Consider the following 18,447-nt stretch of genomic DNA (forward strand, 5'->3'; position numbering starts at 1 on the left):
AAGTGTAAATGCTACTTTGCAACTCCACTTGGAGCATTTCATGTTAATCCATTTTAAAAATTAGACCATATTCTATTGCTCAACCTTAATCCAGAAATTGCCTTTGACTGCTGGGATAAACGTCGCTCTAAGGTGAATGGTTTCTGCCAGATCCAAATTAAAAAGAGTAATTCCTTTCTCAGTTCACAAGCATTCATGTGGTTTCTGGCTAGATGCCTTTGGAAAACCATATTTTTCACCTCCTCTGAAAGTTGGATGGCTGCGTTAAAGTAAATGTTTGTGAGGAACACACACACACACACACACACACTGTCTGAACTAGCTGTAAGATTAACAAGATTGGGTTTTGAGATAATCAGGGGAAAAAAAAACAACTCTCCAGCACGTTTCTGTGATTCTCATGGCAAAATATAACAGTGCGAGGATCTTCCTTTTCACTTTACATCACACTGAATTATCATAAAAAGCATCTCCCAATTAGATAAGACAGACATGTGTGGCATCGAGGAAATACGTGAGAGCATTCTCCACAGGCTGGAATCTTATCTAGCAGAAAAGAAGGTGATTGTTGAAGGCTAATCATCTCTGCCTTAAGATATCGCTGCAGGAGCAGCTAATGTTTTGGACCAGCCATCTCCATGAACAATGACCTTCCCTTCATAATAAGGTCAGACGTGGGGATGTTTGCTGATTGTATAGTGTTCAGTTCCATTTGCAATTCTTCAGACACTGCACGCAGCAAGGTCTGGACAACATTCAGACCTGGACAGATACGTGGCAAGTAACACTCACACCACACAAGTGCCAGGCAGTGACCATTTCCAACAAGAATCTCTCTGGAATTCAGCTCCTTTGTCCTTGGGCAGAGCCAAGTAGTTCTGGCAAGTTCCAAACTGAGCAACTGTGAGCAGGTTAGTGGTGAGTAAATGCCACTTGATAGCACTGTTGATGACACCTTCCGTCACTTTTCTGACATTGAGAGTATACTGATGGGTTAGGAACTGGCCGGATTGGACAGGACATACCTGAGCAATTCGCCAATGTGTTGGGGAGATGCCAGTCGTGTAAATGTACTGGCCCAGTTTGCCTTCGGGGGCACAGTTAATTCTGGGTCTCAACACTTCAGCATTGCAGCCAGATGTCATCGGGACCAGTAGCCTATGCTGTGTCCAGTGCGCTCAGCTGTTTCTTGGTAACAAATTTTGTTAAGACTATGAAAGCCAGGATGATGTGTAGTGTGGAGGGAAATTTGGAGCTGGCTATCTCAAGGATACAAAGTCTTAAATGTAGATGGTTGCTGCCACTTAATGTTTTCGTATGCATACCAACTGGAGAACCAGGCCATCTTTAGCCTATTTTCCATTAAACTCCTAACGTACTGGCAAATGTTATTCAAACTAGCATCACCACCTGTCCAGTTGTGAAGTAGATGGTTTGGTTTTCCAGAGGTCAATCAACAAATTTCTAAACTGAACACTAGACAAATCTGATCTTCAAACCGAGGAGTACCTTGTGTGTCAGAGGTTTTAATTGACAAGGTGAAGAAGATCTTCAAACACATGTCAGGGAATGTTGCAGATTGGAAATGATGGCACTCGCCGCACCCTGTCAGGCCTCAAAATTTCTATCCAATCATTTTGACTGGTGCAGACTTGTGGAGAGCTGGAACCTGAATCCTAGTAGTTGCTTCCAACCAAAGAGGCTTCACATGTATCAACATTTTTACAAAAAGACTCATCAGATATCAGATCTCACGCCTTGTGCCCGTTGCCTCTATCCAGTATTGGACCTGACAACAAGCAGTAACGAGTGTTCTAACTCACTCGCAGCAGTGTTCAGTCATCATTCAGGCCAGGGATGAGAATTTCACTTTAGAAGAAGGGAAAATTGGAGTCTGCCTCTCTGTCCGGCTTTGCACTACAGTTAAACATCCACTACAAATGCACTGTATATGAAACAGGAATTAAATTATTTAAAAAATGGCTACAATAAAGCACAGAGGGAACGTTGAAATTCTGGTCATGTCTTTTTATTGAAAATGTATTTGACAAGCTTGCCAAGATAAAGCCTGTTTACAAGACACACTATTACAGAAGCTTTAGTCTCAGACAGTTTAACATTAATCCTACAGAATGACAATGTAACACCGCAGTCCAGGTCATTAAATGAAAATAAATACATCATATATTTGCCCATTTGTTACTTACACCGTTTGTGTACAAAGTTCAGCCCATTGTAAAAGATACACCTGTTTTGCTAAAATCCCCTTTTCTTGCAGAGGTGCAGACTACCACGCAGTAGGTGACAGCACCTCTCTGGCACCTCACCCAAGTGACCACTCCAGGTAGGGAAGACTGGAAGAATCCTTGACCAGAGGGTATGCCGTCCTGGCTCAGATATCCACACACACTCCTTTCAACATGGCCCAGGATACAGCGAAAGGGAGTATGCACTCTGGTTGACTTTTCTATTCTTCCATACAGGGATGGGGCACATGAAGCAGTCAAGTGCTACACACTGGTTGAGTTCAATGAACACAACCAAGACTTGGAATCAAACGTGTGTCCTTTTTCTGGCGTGGAATGCTTGCAGTATATTCCCGGCAATCAGGAGTATTCATTTTATATTCAAATTGTAAGCTCTAACCCTCAAAAGACCAGGACCACTTTGCAAAGTCATCAAGCACTGTGCGGGGGATGGATGGGTGCAACATACTCTGTACGGCCTTTCTTCATGTTAGAATCACTCGAGTTAACCAATAAAGCACAGTTTGAGCTGCACCAAGAGTTGTTTGCAAACAATTAACAAATAATTCAATGTGGTTTTTAGTCACGTGGAATTGTTTGATTAGATTTCCCCCCAAAGTTCTCTAGCCAAAGAGCCCAGAACAATGAATTTAAAGACCCAGAATCAACAGCCTTGAAGTTATGTTGTGCTATGGTAGTGTACATATACTTAAACCATTCATAGGACATTCCTTTGCAAGCAATTTTAAGAGACTTTAACAATTAAAATGAACAGATAAGACTACCATTAAAGTAGCAAATAAGAGAATATAACGCAGAGGGGTCAAGTATTTTACATGCAAGTATCACATGGCATAATTTCAAGGCGATAGTGTTTTTGTACTGTGACAGTGTTCTCAATAATAGGTTCCGCACACTGAAATCAACAATGTCTAATTACCCCTTTTCCACCCCCATTGGTTGCTACAATTAATTAAATCAATTATTTATATTTCTGATCAGTTGTTTAGGTTAACATTAAAATTAGTTCTAATCGGCTAATTAGCACAACCAGTAATATCACACCGAGACAAATGAGCAGTGACATATGTGATTAATATATACTCACAGGCCTGCATGATGCAATAAACAGCTCCAACAGTGCATTTATCTACCAGCAGGCATACACAGCAGGATCACTGCAGCATCATACAAGGTTTAACCTGGTGGCAGTTTTGTAACTCTGACCTGTACATCCATATCCAGAATCGCGGTGAAACTGGACAGTAATAAGAAGTAACTGAGAAAATTTACATCTTGGAAACAAACACATTGAATGTTCTGACCCAGATTTAAATAAACTTAGAACTATACACATCAGGAAAAATAAAAAAGGCAATTCCAAACAAAAGTGTGTAATCTTATCAAGTGTTTCTTTCACACTGGAACACAAAGCAAGATAAGATACACAAATTCTCTTTCCAATTACAGACAATATTGATGTAACCACATACCTTCATTTATTATTAATAGTGTCACAAGTAGGCTTATATTAACACTGCAATGATGTTACTGTGAAAATCCCCTAGTTGCCACACTCCGGCGCCTGTTCGGGTACATCGAGGGAGAATTTAGCACGGCCAATGCACCTAACCAACACGTCTTTCAGACCAATGGAGGAGACCAGAGCACCCGGAGGAAACCCACGCAGACACAGGGAGAATGTGCAGACTCTGCACAGACAGTGACCCGAGCCGGGAATCGAACCCGGGTCCCCGTTGCTGTGAGACAGCAGTGCTAACCACTGTGCCGCCCCGATGCATTTCACTCTACATTTATAAATTGGTTTAGACAGGTTTTATTTGCCATTTCTGCTCCCTTTCTGTTGTGATTGTAACTTTTAATGCCAATATGTTTTGCTTTAGTGAAAATAAGACCTTAAATCCAATAGCCACATTTTAGATTTTCTAGTTGTTAGTCATAGATGTCCCTTCCCTTTGACAATACGGGATGGTGACAGATTTCTTCACAAATACCAGATGGTTACCTGTGCTTAACTTGATTGTGTTTCTTTAAGTTAAAGAGACAATCTCTTATTCTTATACAAAATAACAAAAACACATCACTTTACTTGAGCATCAAAGAGAATGTTTGAAAGCGACATTCAAGAAATAGGTGTTCATTGACAGATCAATAAGGAAATATTTGTATTTATATTGCATCTTTTATGATGTCCCAAAGCACTCTACAACCATAAAGTACAAATGCAGTCACTGAGTTTATTTAATTCCAGTTTCTAATGTTGGTAATGTTATTTATTAAAAACTGGAATGTAAACATACAGCTCTCGAGGGTTTTCTCCAGAACCCTATTGGATGCTGAATTATGCTGTCCATTCTTGACGCAGGTTCAATTCCTGGTGAATTAATTCAGCTCAATGGATCACAGTTGGGCCACTAATGATTAGCCACCAGATCTGGGTTGTGACTGAGGAAAGGGACAAGAGACAGAGACCAGTCTCAGAGGGCTTCTGCTCCCGATTGCTATCCAAGTTGCCTTGTGCTGTTGGTAGGTGCATATTTCTGGATTAAAACAGAAATGGCTGGGAAAACAGACCAGAGCTCTGAAGAAGAGCCACACGGACCTGAAGCGGTAACTCTGTTTCTCTCTGCACACATGCTGCCATCATAATCAGCCATGATCATAATGAATGGCAGAGGAGGCTCGAAGGGCCACACATGGCCTCCTCCTGCTCCTATTTTCTATGTTTCTACGCCAGACCTGTTGGTGTTTTCCAGCACCCACTGTTTGTATTTTAGATTTCCAGTATCCTCAGTATTTTGCAACTTCTGGACGTCGTGTGAAGATAAAAGAGGATAAGGAGGGGAATGAGCTTGGCTGAACTGGTCCGGAAGGTAGAACGGCCTAGCAACATTCACTGTCGCGGACATGCTCATGAAAGGTTGCAAGTGATGAAGGTGCTGATGGGATGGCGGCATGAGAGTGTGAAACTACCCCAGCAAGCCTAAGCAAGGAGATTTAAAAAACGTGTAAAAATGGAACAATATTAACAGCCAATGGGTATATTTGCCTGTGTATGTGCGTGAAGATACTGATAATCATATTTAAGAGTTTAAAATGATAAGTATCGGCACTCTGTTTTTGATTTGATTTACAGACCTATGTCTTTAAAGTCTGTTGTATGAATTGGCATTGATTGCGCAACATGAAGCAGTTTAGCCTGTGTGATCACAAGGGAATTACAGGCTGCTCAATCTATGTGCTAGATAATTCAAATTGGATAATTCAGGTTAAGTATGGAATGCAGTGCAAACACATTGAAGCCAATTTGAAGAAGTGCAGCCTGAACTTGTCGACGCAGGTAAAGCTGTTTTGACAATGGGAATGCATTTTCATGAATTCTGGAGGGGTCACTGGAGGATGTTCGCATCAAAGCCAGAAAATGCTTATATGTTATGGGGAGAAAAAGGGCCATTTTTGAAATTGCTAGATTGCATTTGATTTTGATTTCAATAATAAATCAAATTCAAATGTAATCTTAGCTATTTCAAAAATGACCCCTCCTCCTCCTCCTCCTCCCCCCACCCCCCCCCCCCAATAATAGAAAGTTCTGCTCATAAGAGTTTGTGCTGTGGAGGTAGGGAGTGCTCCAGCTCCCAAAGTGACAAAAATGAATGGCTCATGGAGATTTAAAGTATCCCCACTATTTAAATCCAGCTTCAGCAACAGTTGCTCTCAGATCAGACTAGGTTTCTCTGCAAGGTACAGTTTCCACTATTCCCTCCCAATGTGTCTTAACCCTACCTCAAAGCAGCATCCATTCTATACCAATGACAATTTAACTTTTCCTTTTTTTGTTGTCTTTTGACCCTGTTGTGGGCTCCTGCCGATGAGAAACTATTTTGAGATTGCCCAAGTTTATATCACTTTTCCAGCCACAAGGGGTTTTCATCCAAGTGTTACCCAAGATCGGACCCAAGACCCAGAGGTGAAATCAAAGCGCTCTCAATTTTCAGTTCTTTATGCAACAACCAATGGTAATGCTGATATGTGCACTAAATTAATGGAACTGCTTCTTAACTCTTCTCCCAAGAGATTTCACTTACTTTATTAACAAAGACTCTTAACATTCAATCAAATCAGAGAGAGTTAGCACACAAACTCACGATACTCCACTTGCGAATCAAACTCTCAACTGCTCGAGTTACTGAGCCGCCCTATTTCATTTAAAGAGTAGTCAGATTTAATAAGCGTTCAGCATATCTAATGCTTCTTTAATATTACTTTGCCACACAGAGAGTTACTAATAAACGTTAATTACTTTTGCAGATACACCAACACACCTCTGTTGTGAGATCTCTGGGATCACAAAGTGAGTGAGGGCATCAGAAACTGTTTTGTGTTCTTGCCCTTAGCAAATGGTGACTGGACTCAAAAGTCCTGGTAATGTTCTGAAGGTTTCTGGAGTGCATTGCAGAAAATGCACTCCAGGATGTGGCAGAACTTCAGCATGTGAACTGTATAATCTTTCCTTCGCAAAAAGGAAATTGCACCATCGGTCAGCTGAAGAAATTGGGTTGTGTAACCTCAGTGATCAGCAACTAGTGTTCCTTTACAAGTCAAGTGTGTTGCTATAATGGGATCTTTCCAATTCCAACAGAACAGTACTGTGTTGGCTCCTGAAGGGTTGTGGGCACTGTCGTTCCTGTTCCAGCCAATTGCTGGGCAACCAGTCCATTGCTAAGAAGGGTTCCCTTACACGTTTGGAGAGTCTGCTGCCTCAAACTCTTGGACGACTGTACCTCCATGACTGCATTAGACCTTTAATGAATTATCTTTTTGTGCAACATGCCAGTGACATTAAAACTCGCTAACAGTAGTTTTAGACATAGCCAGGTCAATTTAGAGCCTCCCGTGCAATGTCAGAACGCAAAATTGCTCAGGCAACTTAAGACGTCCGACTCCAAACCAGAATAGTAGAACAAGAGTTAGACAATAAGCTCCGAAGGTATCGCTAGGTCTGGTCTGCTGGAGGTTTCCTCAGCTGGAAGGATTACTGCAGTTGCAATAGTGAATTCACATCTCCAGCAACAGGAATGAAACAAACAGGATAGCTGCTGCTCCTGTGACAGAGAAAATGGAAAAGAGGAGGGTGACTGGGAGGTGGGGGTGAGGGGAGGAGAGAGGAAAAGAAAGGACCTTTGCCAGTTGGCCACTGGATAGCGCAGTTATCTCGCACAACCTCATCTATGCCACTTTTGTCCTTCATTTACAGTCTCTTTTTAATCAGTTTCTCCAGTTTACGGATCCTGGAAGATTCCTGTTCAGGGGACGGGGCAGACAGTGAAGAGGTCAAACTGTTCTCTCCGCCTGACGGAGGGGTGGGTAGTCGCTGTCGGAAAAGCTCCAGCATGCTGCTCTGTTCACTCCGCTTTAGACCCTGCAACACAGAAAAGGGACATTTGTACCAAAATAATCATTTCTTATAATTCACAGGTACCACATTATTGCTGACACTGGGATTTACCCTGAAGAGAGACTGAGGGGAGTAGCGTGGACATATCAAGGGGGAAGCTGGATAAACATGACAGAGAGGGTTAGACGAAGAGGGGAGAGAGACACATGTGCAGCATTAGCACTGGTATAGATAGACCTGTTGGATCGAATGGCCTGATTCTGTGCTGTATATTCTATATAATTATTCTGCACCTGTTTAAGTTGCTGGTTAGCTCTGTCTCGGTGACTACACCTATAAAATCACAGTAACTAACTCACAGAGCTACAATTTGGTGCACTAATTAAACGTCTAGATTAATTCACAGTTGCTTCTGATTTCAGGGTGTTAAAAATTAAGTTCTTAAAATTCCACAAGAACTGATTTTGAGTATGGCAGACTCAAGGAGGTGTAATTAAAAGGCAGCGCCCTAATAAACTGCTGCTGAATGACAGAACAAGTACTCTCATTGCCGATTCCCCACTTGATGAGTTTGCAATTTTGGACATGATGGTAAGGTGCTGTGCTGGGACACTGAGGTGAATAGCTGCAGAGAGTACGACAACTTCTGAGAAGCTGTGCTGGGGGGCATGGCAAAAATACACAATCCTCATCACCACTGGTCAACTATCATCTGTGTTTCCTCAGAAGGAACTCTTCAAAAATGCAGATACGAAAATACAACAAAACTTACTCCAGCTTATAAATCAAAGAAAGGGCTTAATAAAGAAACATCATTACTCCAAACCTGGGGCCTCGCCCTGGGCCACTCCAAGCTCCCGACAGTTCTACATAGTTTCTTATTTACATTGAATCAGCTGGTCAGCTGACTATTACATCACTCTGTAATTGGTTCCATGGTTTACTGGGTCAGCTGACCCTTACATCTTGTTCCCATTGGCCACATTACATCCAATAAAGTTGTCACCGGTTACATTCTAACAATCTAAGCTCCTGTGACTGTCTCTGCACCTTTTTATCCATCATTGCAGGTTAGGCGGATTGGCCACAGTAAATTGTCCCTCAGTGTCCAAGGAGTTGCAGGTTAGGTGGATTAGCCATGGTAAATGTGTGGGGTTACGGGGATAGGGCAAGAAGTGGGGATAGGGCAAGAAGTGGGCATAGGTAAGATGCTCTGTTGGTGAGTCGGTGCAGACTCGATGGGCTGAATGGCCTTCTTCTGCAGGGAAATAAGAATCTGCAGGGATTTTATGATCTAGTTGAATAGTGGAGCAGGTTTGAAGAATTGAACGGCCTATTCCTGCTCCTATTTCTTATATTCCTACGCTGAAGGCTCAGCTGAACACAATACTGAAGTTTTAATTTGCACCCTCATTTTATCAGATACATCTCTGAAGACCTCACCTTCATATCAAGAACTTTCTGGAATGTGTCCGTGCTACAATCGGCCAGGAGTTTGATGTAATTATCTACAAACACCACAGACGCTTCATGAGGTGCCATTACCACCTGTAGGATTGAGAAAAAGGAGAGTTAGAATGTGCTTAGGGAGAGTTTGACAACTCAACATTTTGCCAATAAAACTCCTGTTGACATCAGACTTTACCACATCCCACAAAGCAATCCATAAACAATATCTCATTCATGTCATTATCCAGTCCAATATGGTGATCATTTACACACAGCAAGATCCCACAAATCAGAATGGGATTAATGCCCAGTTAATTTGTTGTTGTTGAATGAAGAATGGTGGGCCTGGCAACATCTGTTCATCTTTGAATAGTGCCAGCTGATCTTTACCAGCCGCATGTACTCACGGGACAGGTGGGCAGGGCCTTTGCTTGAATGCTTCACCTGGAGCAGACGATACGCCAATTCTGACTGTTCCTTCAATTCTTCAACTAACGCCATGTTCCTCTGAGCCCCCTCCCAACCATCTACTGGTGCCATTTTCTCCCTTTCAGTATTATTGACTTCTCTAATCTTGAGGACAATTTATTGATGTACTTCTCAACTGCCCCAGGATATGCTACTGACTTTGGCAATACTGATTTTGCCAGTGAAATAACAGCTCGGAGGCTGCTGTCCCTATACTAAATTGAGATTTTTTTTTACATAGTAAGCAACACTCAGACAGGTACTTCCTCGTCCCAGGAACCCTGACACTCCACATTATGTACACATGCAGGGCTCCCTGATTGGACAAGTGAGAGCTTGTAGTCTAAGAGGTCCACATCATGGGACTTGTTAAAGTCATCATAGCCAGTTGTCTCCTAAAATTATGGAAGTACAGATCATTTTCATAGCGATTTACATAGAGGGCTGGTTAAGGCAACCTACCCTTGAGTCTGATCTTTATCCTATTTCCATGTTGCATACACCTCTGCAGCGTAACAAAGGGCTAACCATCTGAAAAAACCCTTAAGGGCAGAAGTCACAATCTCACCCAGAGGGCCCCACGTATCACAGTGCTGTTATAAAACACTGGCAGGGTTGGCAATTCCAAAAATAGTATCTGGCGAAGGAATGAGTCTGAAGCCCGTCTTTTACATCATGCAAGTTTATTCTCAGAACAGCAGAGTGACAATCTGTTTCTCCACACCCAATTGTTCCAGCTGTGTCCATCTATATTGAGCTAGTGATCATCACCTGTCTTCACAATGCAATTGGCCTAACAATGTAATTGCCAGAGGATGCAATTGCTGAAACATTGGCAGGGTCATTATCAATTTAGAATACTGGAAATTCACCTGTACCTGAACAGAAAAAAAAAGAACCTGTATTTTCTCTTTTCAGACAGACAGACCCGTTTTGTATTCCCAGCATTTTCTATTTGACTCTAACAATTGCTTGGGTCGCTGTCTGTGTGGAGTTTGCACATTCTCCCCGTATCTGCGTGGGTTTCCTCCGGGTGCTCTGGTTTCCTCCCACAGTCCAAAGATGTGCGGGTTAGGTTGACTGGCCATTCTAAATTGCCCCTTAGTGTCCCGGGATGCATAGGTTAGAGGGGTTAGTGGGTAAATATGTAGGGATATGTGGATAGGGCCTGGGTGGGATTGTGGTTGGTGCCGAATGGGCCGAATGGCCTCTTTCTGCACTGTAGGATTCTATGATTCTTAACATTTTATTTCTTTGATTTGATTTATTATTGTCACATGTATTAGCAGACAGTGAAAAGTATTGTTTCTTGTGTGCTATACAGACAAAGCATACCGTTCATAGAGAAGGAAAGGAGAGGATACAGAATGTAGTGTTACAGTCATAGCTAGGGTGTACAGAAAGATCAACTTAATACTAAGAGATCGAATTAGAGCATTGTTAGAGAGTTTAAAAGAGTTAGTTAAGTTAATTAAGTTAGTTATAATGAAGTTTTAGAAGCATAGATCGAGAGTAAAAGATAGAATCAGAGGGCATGCTGGGCACAGCTTGCAAGAAGTTGTCTCGCTCCGGCCTCTTCTTGATTACAAGTGCATTTCTTTTACGTAGTTACAAACCTTTTCAAATATTCGTCATGTTTATTTAACACAATTGTGCACCTAGAAATAATGTTTCACTTTCTTGTACAAAGGTGGCAGCCACAATTCATAAGAAAGTATTGAATGGATCCGTCATTCACTGTCAGCTGAAGTCTGACACTTTTTCCAGATTTACTTGGTATTCTTAAGGCCTTGCTCTGTGGCAGTGGACACTGTGGCAAACCTTCTCCCAGGCTACCAGCACAGGATTTTGATTTGATTTGGTTTATTATTGTCACGTGTATTGGTATAAAGTGAAAAATATTGTTTCTTGTGCTATACAGACAAAGCATACCGTTCATAGAGTATATCCCGGTACAAGGCCGGCAACGTGCATCTCCCACCATGACTCGCCAGAAAAGTTGCGGGTCACGATGGGAGAATCGCGGCCATTGTTTCTTGCACGCTGTACAGACAAAGCATAACGTCCATAGAGTACATAGGGGAGAAGGAAATGAGAGAGTCCAGAATGTAGTGTTACAGTCATGGCTAGGGTGTAGAGAAAGATCAACTTAATGCAAGGTAGGTCCATTCAAAAGTCTGACAGCAGCAGGGAAGAAGCTGTTCTTGAGTCGGTTGGTACGTGACCTCAGACTTTTGTATCTTTTTCCCGACGGGAGAAGGTGGAAGAGAGAACGTCCGGGGTGCGTGGGGTCCTTAATTATGCTGGCTGCTTTACCGAGGCAGCGGGAAGTGTAGACAGAGTCAATGGATGGGAGGCTGCTTTGTGTGAGGGATCGCCCTGAGACAAGTCTCTTTCCCTCCCCGTACGGAGGGTTGATATCCAGTACCTTCTCTCAGGAATCTAATGGACTGCAGCAGCAGCCTGTGTGGAATAATGGAAGTTATTTTATAGCTGGCGATTTTTCTAGCTTAACCCTCTTATCAGTTGAATGTAAAGTGCTCCATCTAAAGAGGCAATGGAGATCCTAAAAACAATTCACAGCTGTTGGTTTCAGTTCATCCAGGCAAAACAAAAACCCAGCAGCGAAAAAACGTTTCCACATATTCCATTTTAAAAAAAAACAGCACAAGTATTAGTGCAAAGAGAAATTCTTAAAAACATTTTTAAAGTGAGAATGACTGTCCCAAGTGCACTTCTCTGAAAAAATCTTTAATTGACGCAAAATCATTCACAGGATGTGTACATCACTGGCTAGGCCAGTATTTATGAGCCATCCCTAACTGCCTGTGAGAAGGTGGTGGTGAGACATTTCCTTGAATTACAGCAGTGCCTGTGGTGTAGGTACAACCACAGTGCTGTTAGGGAGTTTCAGGCCAGCAACAATGAAGGAATGGCGATATATTTTCAAGTCAGGATGGTCATGACTCGGAGGAACACTTGCAGGTGATGGTGTTCCTGTGCACCTGGTGTCCGTGTGCTTCCAGCTGGTACAGTACACGTCGCTGGCTTTCTCTTGTGGTTGGGCTGTAGTCGGAATTATGATTTGGCCACAGGAGACAGTTGTGTTTAATTGGCTTTCTACTATTCAGGGTTATTGCTCCAGCACTGTGAGGTAACGTAGGCAAATCAAGGTAATTCTCAGAATCACAGCAGTACTATGGCGCAGGAGGCCATTCAGCCCATCGTGTCTGCACCAGGATATCCTGGGGGTCAACTGGAAAGCCAGATGGAGCTGTGTCCAATTTCAGTCTCCAGGCCAGAGGAACAGGAGTAGAGGCCATTCGATCCCTCGAGCTGTTGCATCTTTCCATTAGTTAATGGCTGATCTGTGCCTTAACTAGATTTACCCGGCTTGGTTCTGTAACCCTTAATACCCTTGTCTAACAAGAATCTTGAAGAAACTAGCACTGGCTAACTTTGTTTCTTTGCAAAAAAAAATGTTTTGATATCTGCAACAAAAGGTGATGTCTGCAATGTAACAAATATCAGTCACAAGAGTTTTCGATTTGCTTGTAGATTTCCCCTGACTTTGCTCACAGTATGTCATATATATGACAAGAATATTACACCATGAAACACACAAGACTCCCATTCTGCTGCCTGTGTGGATCTTTAACACTAACATCCAGTTGCCATTGCCAGGGTGAATTACAGGTTGGTAAGTGTTTATTAATTTTGTATTAAATTAATAACAGGCCATCTTTTTCTTTTCTATGTTTATAACAGTCATATCTGGTGGATTATAAGACAATAAGATACAGGAGCAGAATTAGGCCATTCAGCCCCATTGAGTCTGCTCTACCATTCAATCACGGCTGATACGATTCTCATCCCCATTCTCCTGCCTTCTCCCTGTAACCCTTGATCCCTTTATTGATCAAGAACCTATCTATCTCTGCCTCAGTGACTTGGCCTCCACAGCCCCTTGAGGCAATGAGTTCCACAGATTCACCATCCTCTGGCTGAAGAAATTCCTCCTCGCCTCAGTTTTAAAGGAGCGTCCCTTCACTCTGAGGTTTTGCCCTCGAGTTCTAGTCTCTCCCACGAGTGGAAGCATCCTCTTCACGTCCACTCTCTCTAGGCCTCTCAATATTCTGGAAGTTTCAATTAGATCCTCCCTCAACCTTCTAAACTCTATTGAGTTATGTGGCAACATTACAATAGAAAAGTCTACAAACAGGAACAAAGGCCTCATATTTTGACAGCCCAATATTAAACCTTGATCCACAGTCCTGCAGTGATAAAGTCAGTCTCTATCAGGGAAAATAATCTGATGGAGAGGTGGTGGTGGCTGGGTGGGGGAAGACGTAATGGGGCAGGGATGTAGGGGAAGGCAGCAAACCACAGGTAAAGATAAATAAATTGTCAGCTGTAACTAAACGATTAATGGTAAACATGCAGTGGATGATTACTTTATTAAGGCTATCATTTCCAAAAGAGGAATAAACTGACAAGTTGATGTTGTTCCTCTTTTCCTGGACCGTCTCACTGGGTAATATTTGGAATTGGCCCGTTCAGTCACATTAAGACCCATGGCAAAAACTCATGACCCTGAGTTGATGCCATTCTCGAATTGAGGGACAACTGATGATGGTCTTTACATCATCCACCTCCCTCGTGCAGCACTTCACTTGGCAATCGAATAATGGCACCACTTGAAAATTGTAGTAGTGGATTTAGAACTCTGAACTCTAAAGACTGATTTTAGGAAAAATGTAAAAAAAATAATTTAAACAGTATGGCGAGCTTGCCAATTCACACAAAGCCTACACACAAGAAAGAGAGACATAGGTAATCACAGGAACATCTGGAACCCACAAAGGACCCTGTACCGTCCATCATACTCTTACCCTCCCTCATCCCCTAACCCTTCCCTCATCCCCCACCCCCTCCCTCATCCCCCACCCCCTCTGAACTGCTGACAAATTAACTGAGCAACAGCTATGGCCAACTGCCAGTACGGACAATAAAGGGCTATTTTACCGCTTCCTACTTATTCTGTTTTTCCAATAAGGCACAAATATTGTAAACACAAAATACTGCGGATGTTGGAATCTGAAACAAAACAGAAAAATGCTGGAAAATCTCAGCAGGTCTGACAGCATCTGCGGAGAGAGAATCGAGCCAATGTTTCGAGTCTGGATGACCCTTCATCAGAGCCTTCGTAAGACACACAAACGTTGTTTCCCTTTACTTGCATCCCTTCACTTCCCCAGAGCAGGCACCATCATATAATCTGAATTGCCTATGATGCTGGTCCGTTCACCCACCTGGGGTAATGGGAAACTAGCTTAAGTCATAAACAGGTTGTGTTGATGTTCTCGACTTAGCATTTAAAATGACATTTGCACGGATAATGCAATTGGGATTCAATACTAGTTAATATTTCTGATGGTTTTGATAAAAACCCCGCACATTCACCAAAGCACAGCTTACCATTGTTTGGGTCTGATTTAATCTGAAGTACAAACAGTATTTGACAGGCACAACTGGGCGAGCATGTGGTAATGAATGACAATGCAACATATTCCACTCCATGTCTGAGGCTTCTATAATGCGACAATTTGTATCAAGTCCTCTCCCATTCATTGCTGACTATGGGGGAGGAATCATAATGTGCTTGCATTGTGTTGAAGGAGCTTTGCTGTGCAATGATTGTGATTAATGAAATCTTTGTTTAACTGCTTTGTTGGCTTTTCTCTCAACTTCCAGAAGAACACAGCAGAAAACACAATAAAACAAAGCACTACTCTGTAACAAAACGGTTAAAACGTTAGGAATTCTTCACCCAAAAAGACAAGTACATTAACTAGTCTACGGGAACCTGGGCAACTCTTAAAGTCTAAAGTTAATTTAATGGTGCCAGAAGTAGGCTTACATTAACACTGCAATGAAGTTACTATGAAAATCCCCCAGTCGCCACACTCCGGTGCCAGTTTGGGTATACCGAGGGAGAATGCATCTAACCAACACATCTTTCGGACTGTGGAAGGAAACCAGAGCACCCGGAGGAAACCCACGCAGACACTGGGAGAACGTGCGGACTCCACATAGACAATAACCCTCAGGTTCACACACAGCCTACACACAAGAAAGAGAGACATAGGTAATCACAGGAACATCTGGAACCCACAAAGGGAATCGAACCCGGGTCCCTGGCGCTGTAAGGCAGCAGTGCTAACCACTGTGCCACCGAAGATTGTAAATGTCTTCCACAAAATTAGTACAATTTTACATAATTAATTTTATAATATAAGCTTTTCAGCAGGTTTCAAGGATCCTTATTCAACATTTTATCCTTTTTGAGTACCAGCTTGCTTGAGTTGGGTCAGACTTTGCGCACACACCTAAGGTAATGTGAAAAGGACTGCTGGATGAAGACTGAAGTCTGTCTGGTCTTTCACCCATTCCTCAACCATGAGCATAGGCAGGAAAGTGGTAGCGAGTAGGGACAGCATTTAACATAGACTGGAAAGAGCCCCACATCGCCTCTTTTAGGGAAGGTCTTCTGTGTTCAGGCACTTAACTGGGCAGCAGCTGACCTCCCCCCACCGAGGAGACCCTCACTGCTGGGAGCTGCCGCTTACTGAATGGCAGTGACACCGGGGGAGGGGGCTGCTGTTGGTACTACAGCCACCTGAGGCCCAGGATTGTTTCTGGATGCCAGGCCACAGGTACATGATTGTGGTGAGGGGTTTGTGTGGGTGGGGTCATGAGGAGGAGCGGTTCTTCGCAGGCCACCCCACCCATCCTAGTCCCCTCTAGTCCCCTCCTCCACCCTCCCCCCCTAACCCTCTGCCTGGACACCCCCCCCTCCCCCCCCCCCCCATCCCCTCACACCCCTCCCCCCATGCCGGGTCCCTCAATCTGGCACTGTCTTTGAGAATTTAGAAAGTTAAGGGGTGATTTGATGAAAAGTATTTAGGGGAACAGATGTGATGGATAGAGGAATGATTTCTGCTCTGGAGAAGTCTAGGACTAGGAGACATCGTCTAAAAGGCCTTTCAGGAGTGAAATTAGGAAACACTTCTACACAGAAGGAATTGCGGACGTTTGGAAGCCCCTCATGAAAACAAGAATTGACGCTAGATCAATTGTTACTTCTAAATCAGAGACAGCAGGATTTTTTTTCATAGGGATATGGGAAAAGGTGGATATCAGGAGTTAGGTCACCGATCAGCCGTGATCTGATTGAACAGTGGAAGAGGCTAAAAAGCCGACTCCTGTGTTCCTAAGTTTTCAACTGTGGGGATTCACATGTCTTTGCCAGTTCCTCCTCACACACACCCTGTGGCTACTACACAAGCACAATTTCCAACAGTGGGAATAATATTTTTCCTTCCCTAACCTAGATCATTTAAATTAAGCATCCATTCCATTGCGATCATCAAATGCAGTGCACAGACCAGAGAATGAAGAGCTGGGTTGTTAGGTTTGCCGAGGTATGCACTCACAGGGGAACCGAGGGGCACTTTTCCCTCCACATCTTGTCACTCTGTGGAGATGGGGACGCAGGGAAGGAAGGCCTGCTGATTACTTTTCATCCCACTGCAGCGACCTTCAGTACAAACAATTAGTTGGTTTTCCTACGGCGGTCGGTAGATGCAGAGATCAAAGGCAAAGCAAAAGGCGCAGACCTGGAATACTGTCAAGAGCAGTGTTGATTTATTTTATTGCATGTCCCTGTTGTGTACACAGTGTAAAAAAAAAGGTCAGGGTGAAAGTCTGCCAACGTAAACAACAGGGGAAATATCCACAGCCACCACTAGCCAAGCCAGCCCCTGGTCTTTCTCCTGACTGAATATCTGCAGCGGCTTTGTGGTAAAGGAAAAACGCCAGTGGTTATTTATTCGTATATAAGGACTTATTTCTTTCAACGTGAGGGCAATGGATTTGAGGCGAGCTGAGACAGCCTTAGTGTGCAGTGGGGGTGCTGGGAGACTGGCAGCAAACACTGTTAACATGCTAAACACAGCTGGCTGCAGCACAGCACATCAAAGGTCAGGTCATTCAATACTGAGATTCTCCAGTTCTCTTAACACTGAAGATATTATCATTCGCCTCAATCATCATTTTGATCTTCATACACACTGCAGCTCAAATCCTTCTGCAGCTGAAACAGACTCAATGTTCGGAAATCTTCTATTTTAGACGGCACATTTCAAGTTCAGATTTCCAATGCTGACTACCCATTTATGTTCCCAGATCTTTTTCTGCTCCTTACACCGTCACCTGAAAGCATGGGGATAGATGTTGACTTTTTGTGATCGTGCAAAACGTGAGTCAGCAACCCGTTTTATACCCTTCTCGATTTTTACAGCGGGATTGACAACTTGCTTTTATTTATATAGTGTTTTTTTTTTAATTGTGGAACATCCCAAGGCTCCTCAATTATGAAAAACATTTTTTTAAAAACCCAGAACCACGAAATGAGATGTTAAGATCGATGACAGAAAGCTAAGTTGTCTTTTAAAAAGCATTTAGACAATTACATGGGTAAGATGAGTATAGAGGGATACGGGCCAAATGCGGGCAATTCGACTAGTTTAATGGTAAAAACTGGGCAGCTTGGACACGTTGGGCCGAAGGGCCTGTTTCTATGCTGTAAACCTCTATGACTCTAAGGAGTGTCTTAAAAGGAGGACAGAGAGGTAGAGTCGGTTAGAAAGGGAATACCATACCTTAGGGTCCAGGCAGCTATGACATACCCACCAATGATGGAATGATCATCAGTGATGCCTAAAAGACCAGAATTGGAGGAGTGAGCAATCTCAGATGATGGAGATGCCACGAATTTGGGAAGAAAATGAACACCCAAGGTAGAGG

The 18,447-nt window shown here is 43.0% G+C and overlaps 1 protein-coding gene across 1 annotated transcript in view; it reads right to left on the minus strand.

Moving 5' to 3' along the window:
* Window positions 1–2,006: 2,006 nt before the first annotated feature.
* vps53 (VPS53 subunit of GARP complex) overlaps window positions 2,007–18,447 on the minus strand; it is a 293,849-nt gene continuing 277,408 nt past the window's right edge. The window contains exons 21-22 of the mRNA XM_078224778.1: window positions 9,106–9,210; window positions 2,007–7,686 (exon numbers count right to left, since the gene is read on the minus strand). Coding sequence (XP_078080904.1) covers window positions 7,516–7,686; window positions 9,106–9,210 — 276 coding nt within the window. The 3' untranslated portion in view covers window positions 2,007–7,515. The remainder of the gene's footprint in view (window positions 7,687–9,105; window positions 9,211–18,447) is intronic.

This window comes from Mustelus asterias, chromosome 12 (assembly GCF_964213995.1).
Source record: "Mustelus asterias chromosome 12, sMusAst1.hap1.1, whole genome shotgun sequence".
NCBI classification, from domain to species: Eukaryota; Metazoa; Chordata; class Chondrichthyes; order Carcharhiniformes; family Triakidae; genus Mustelus; species Mustelus asterias.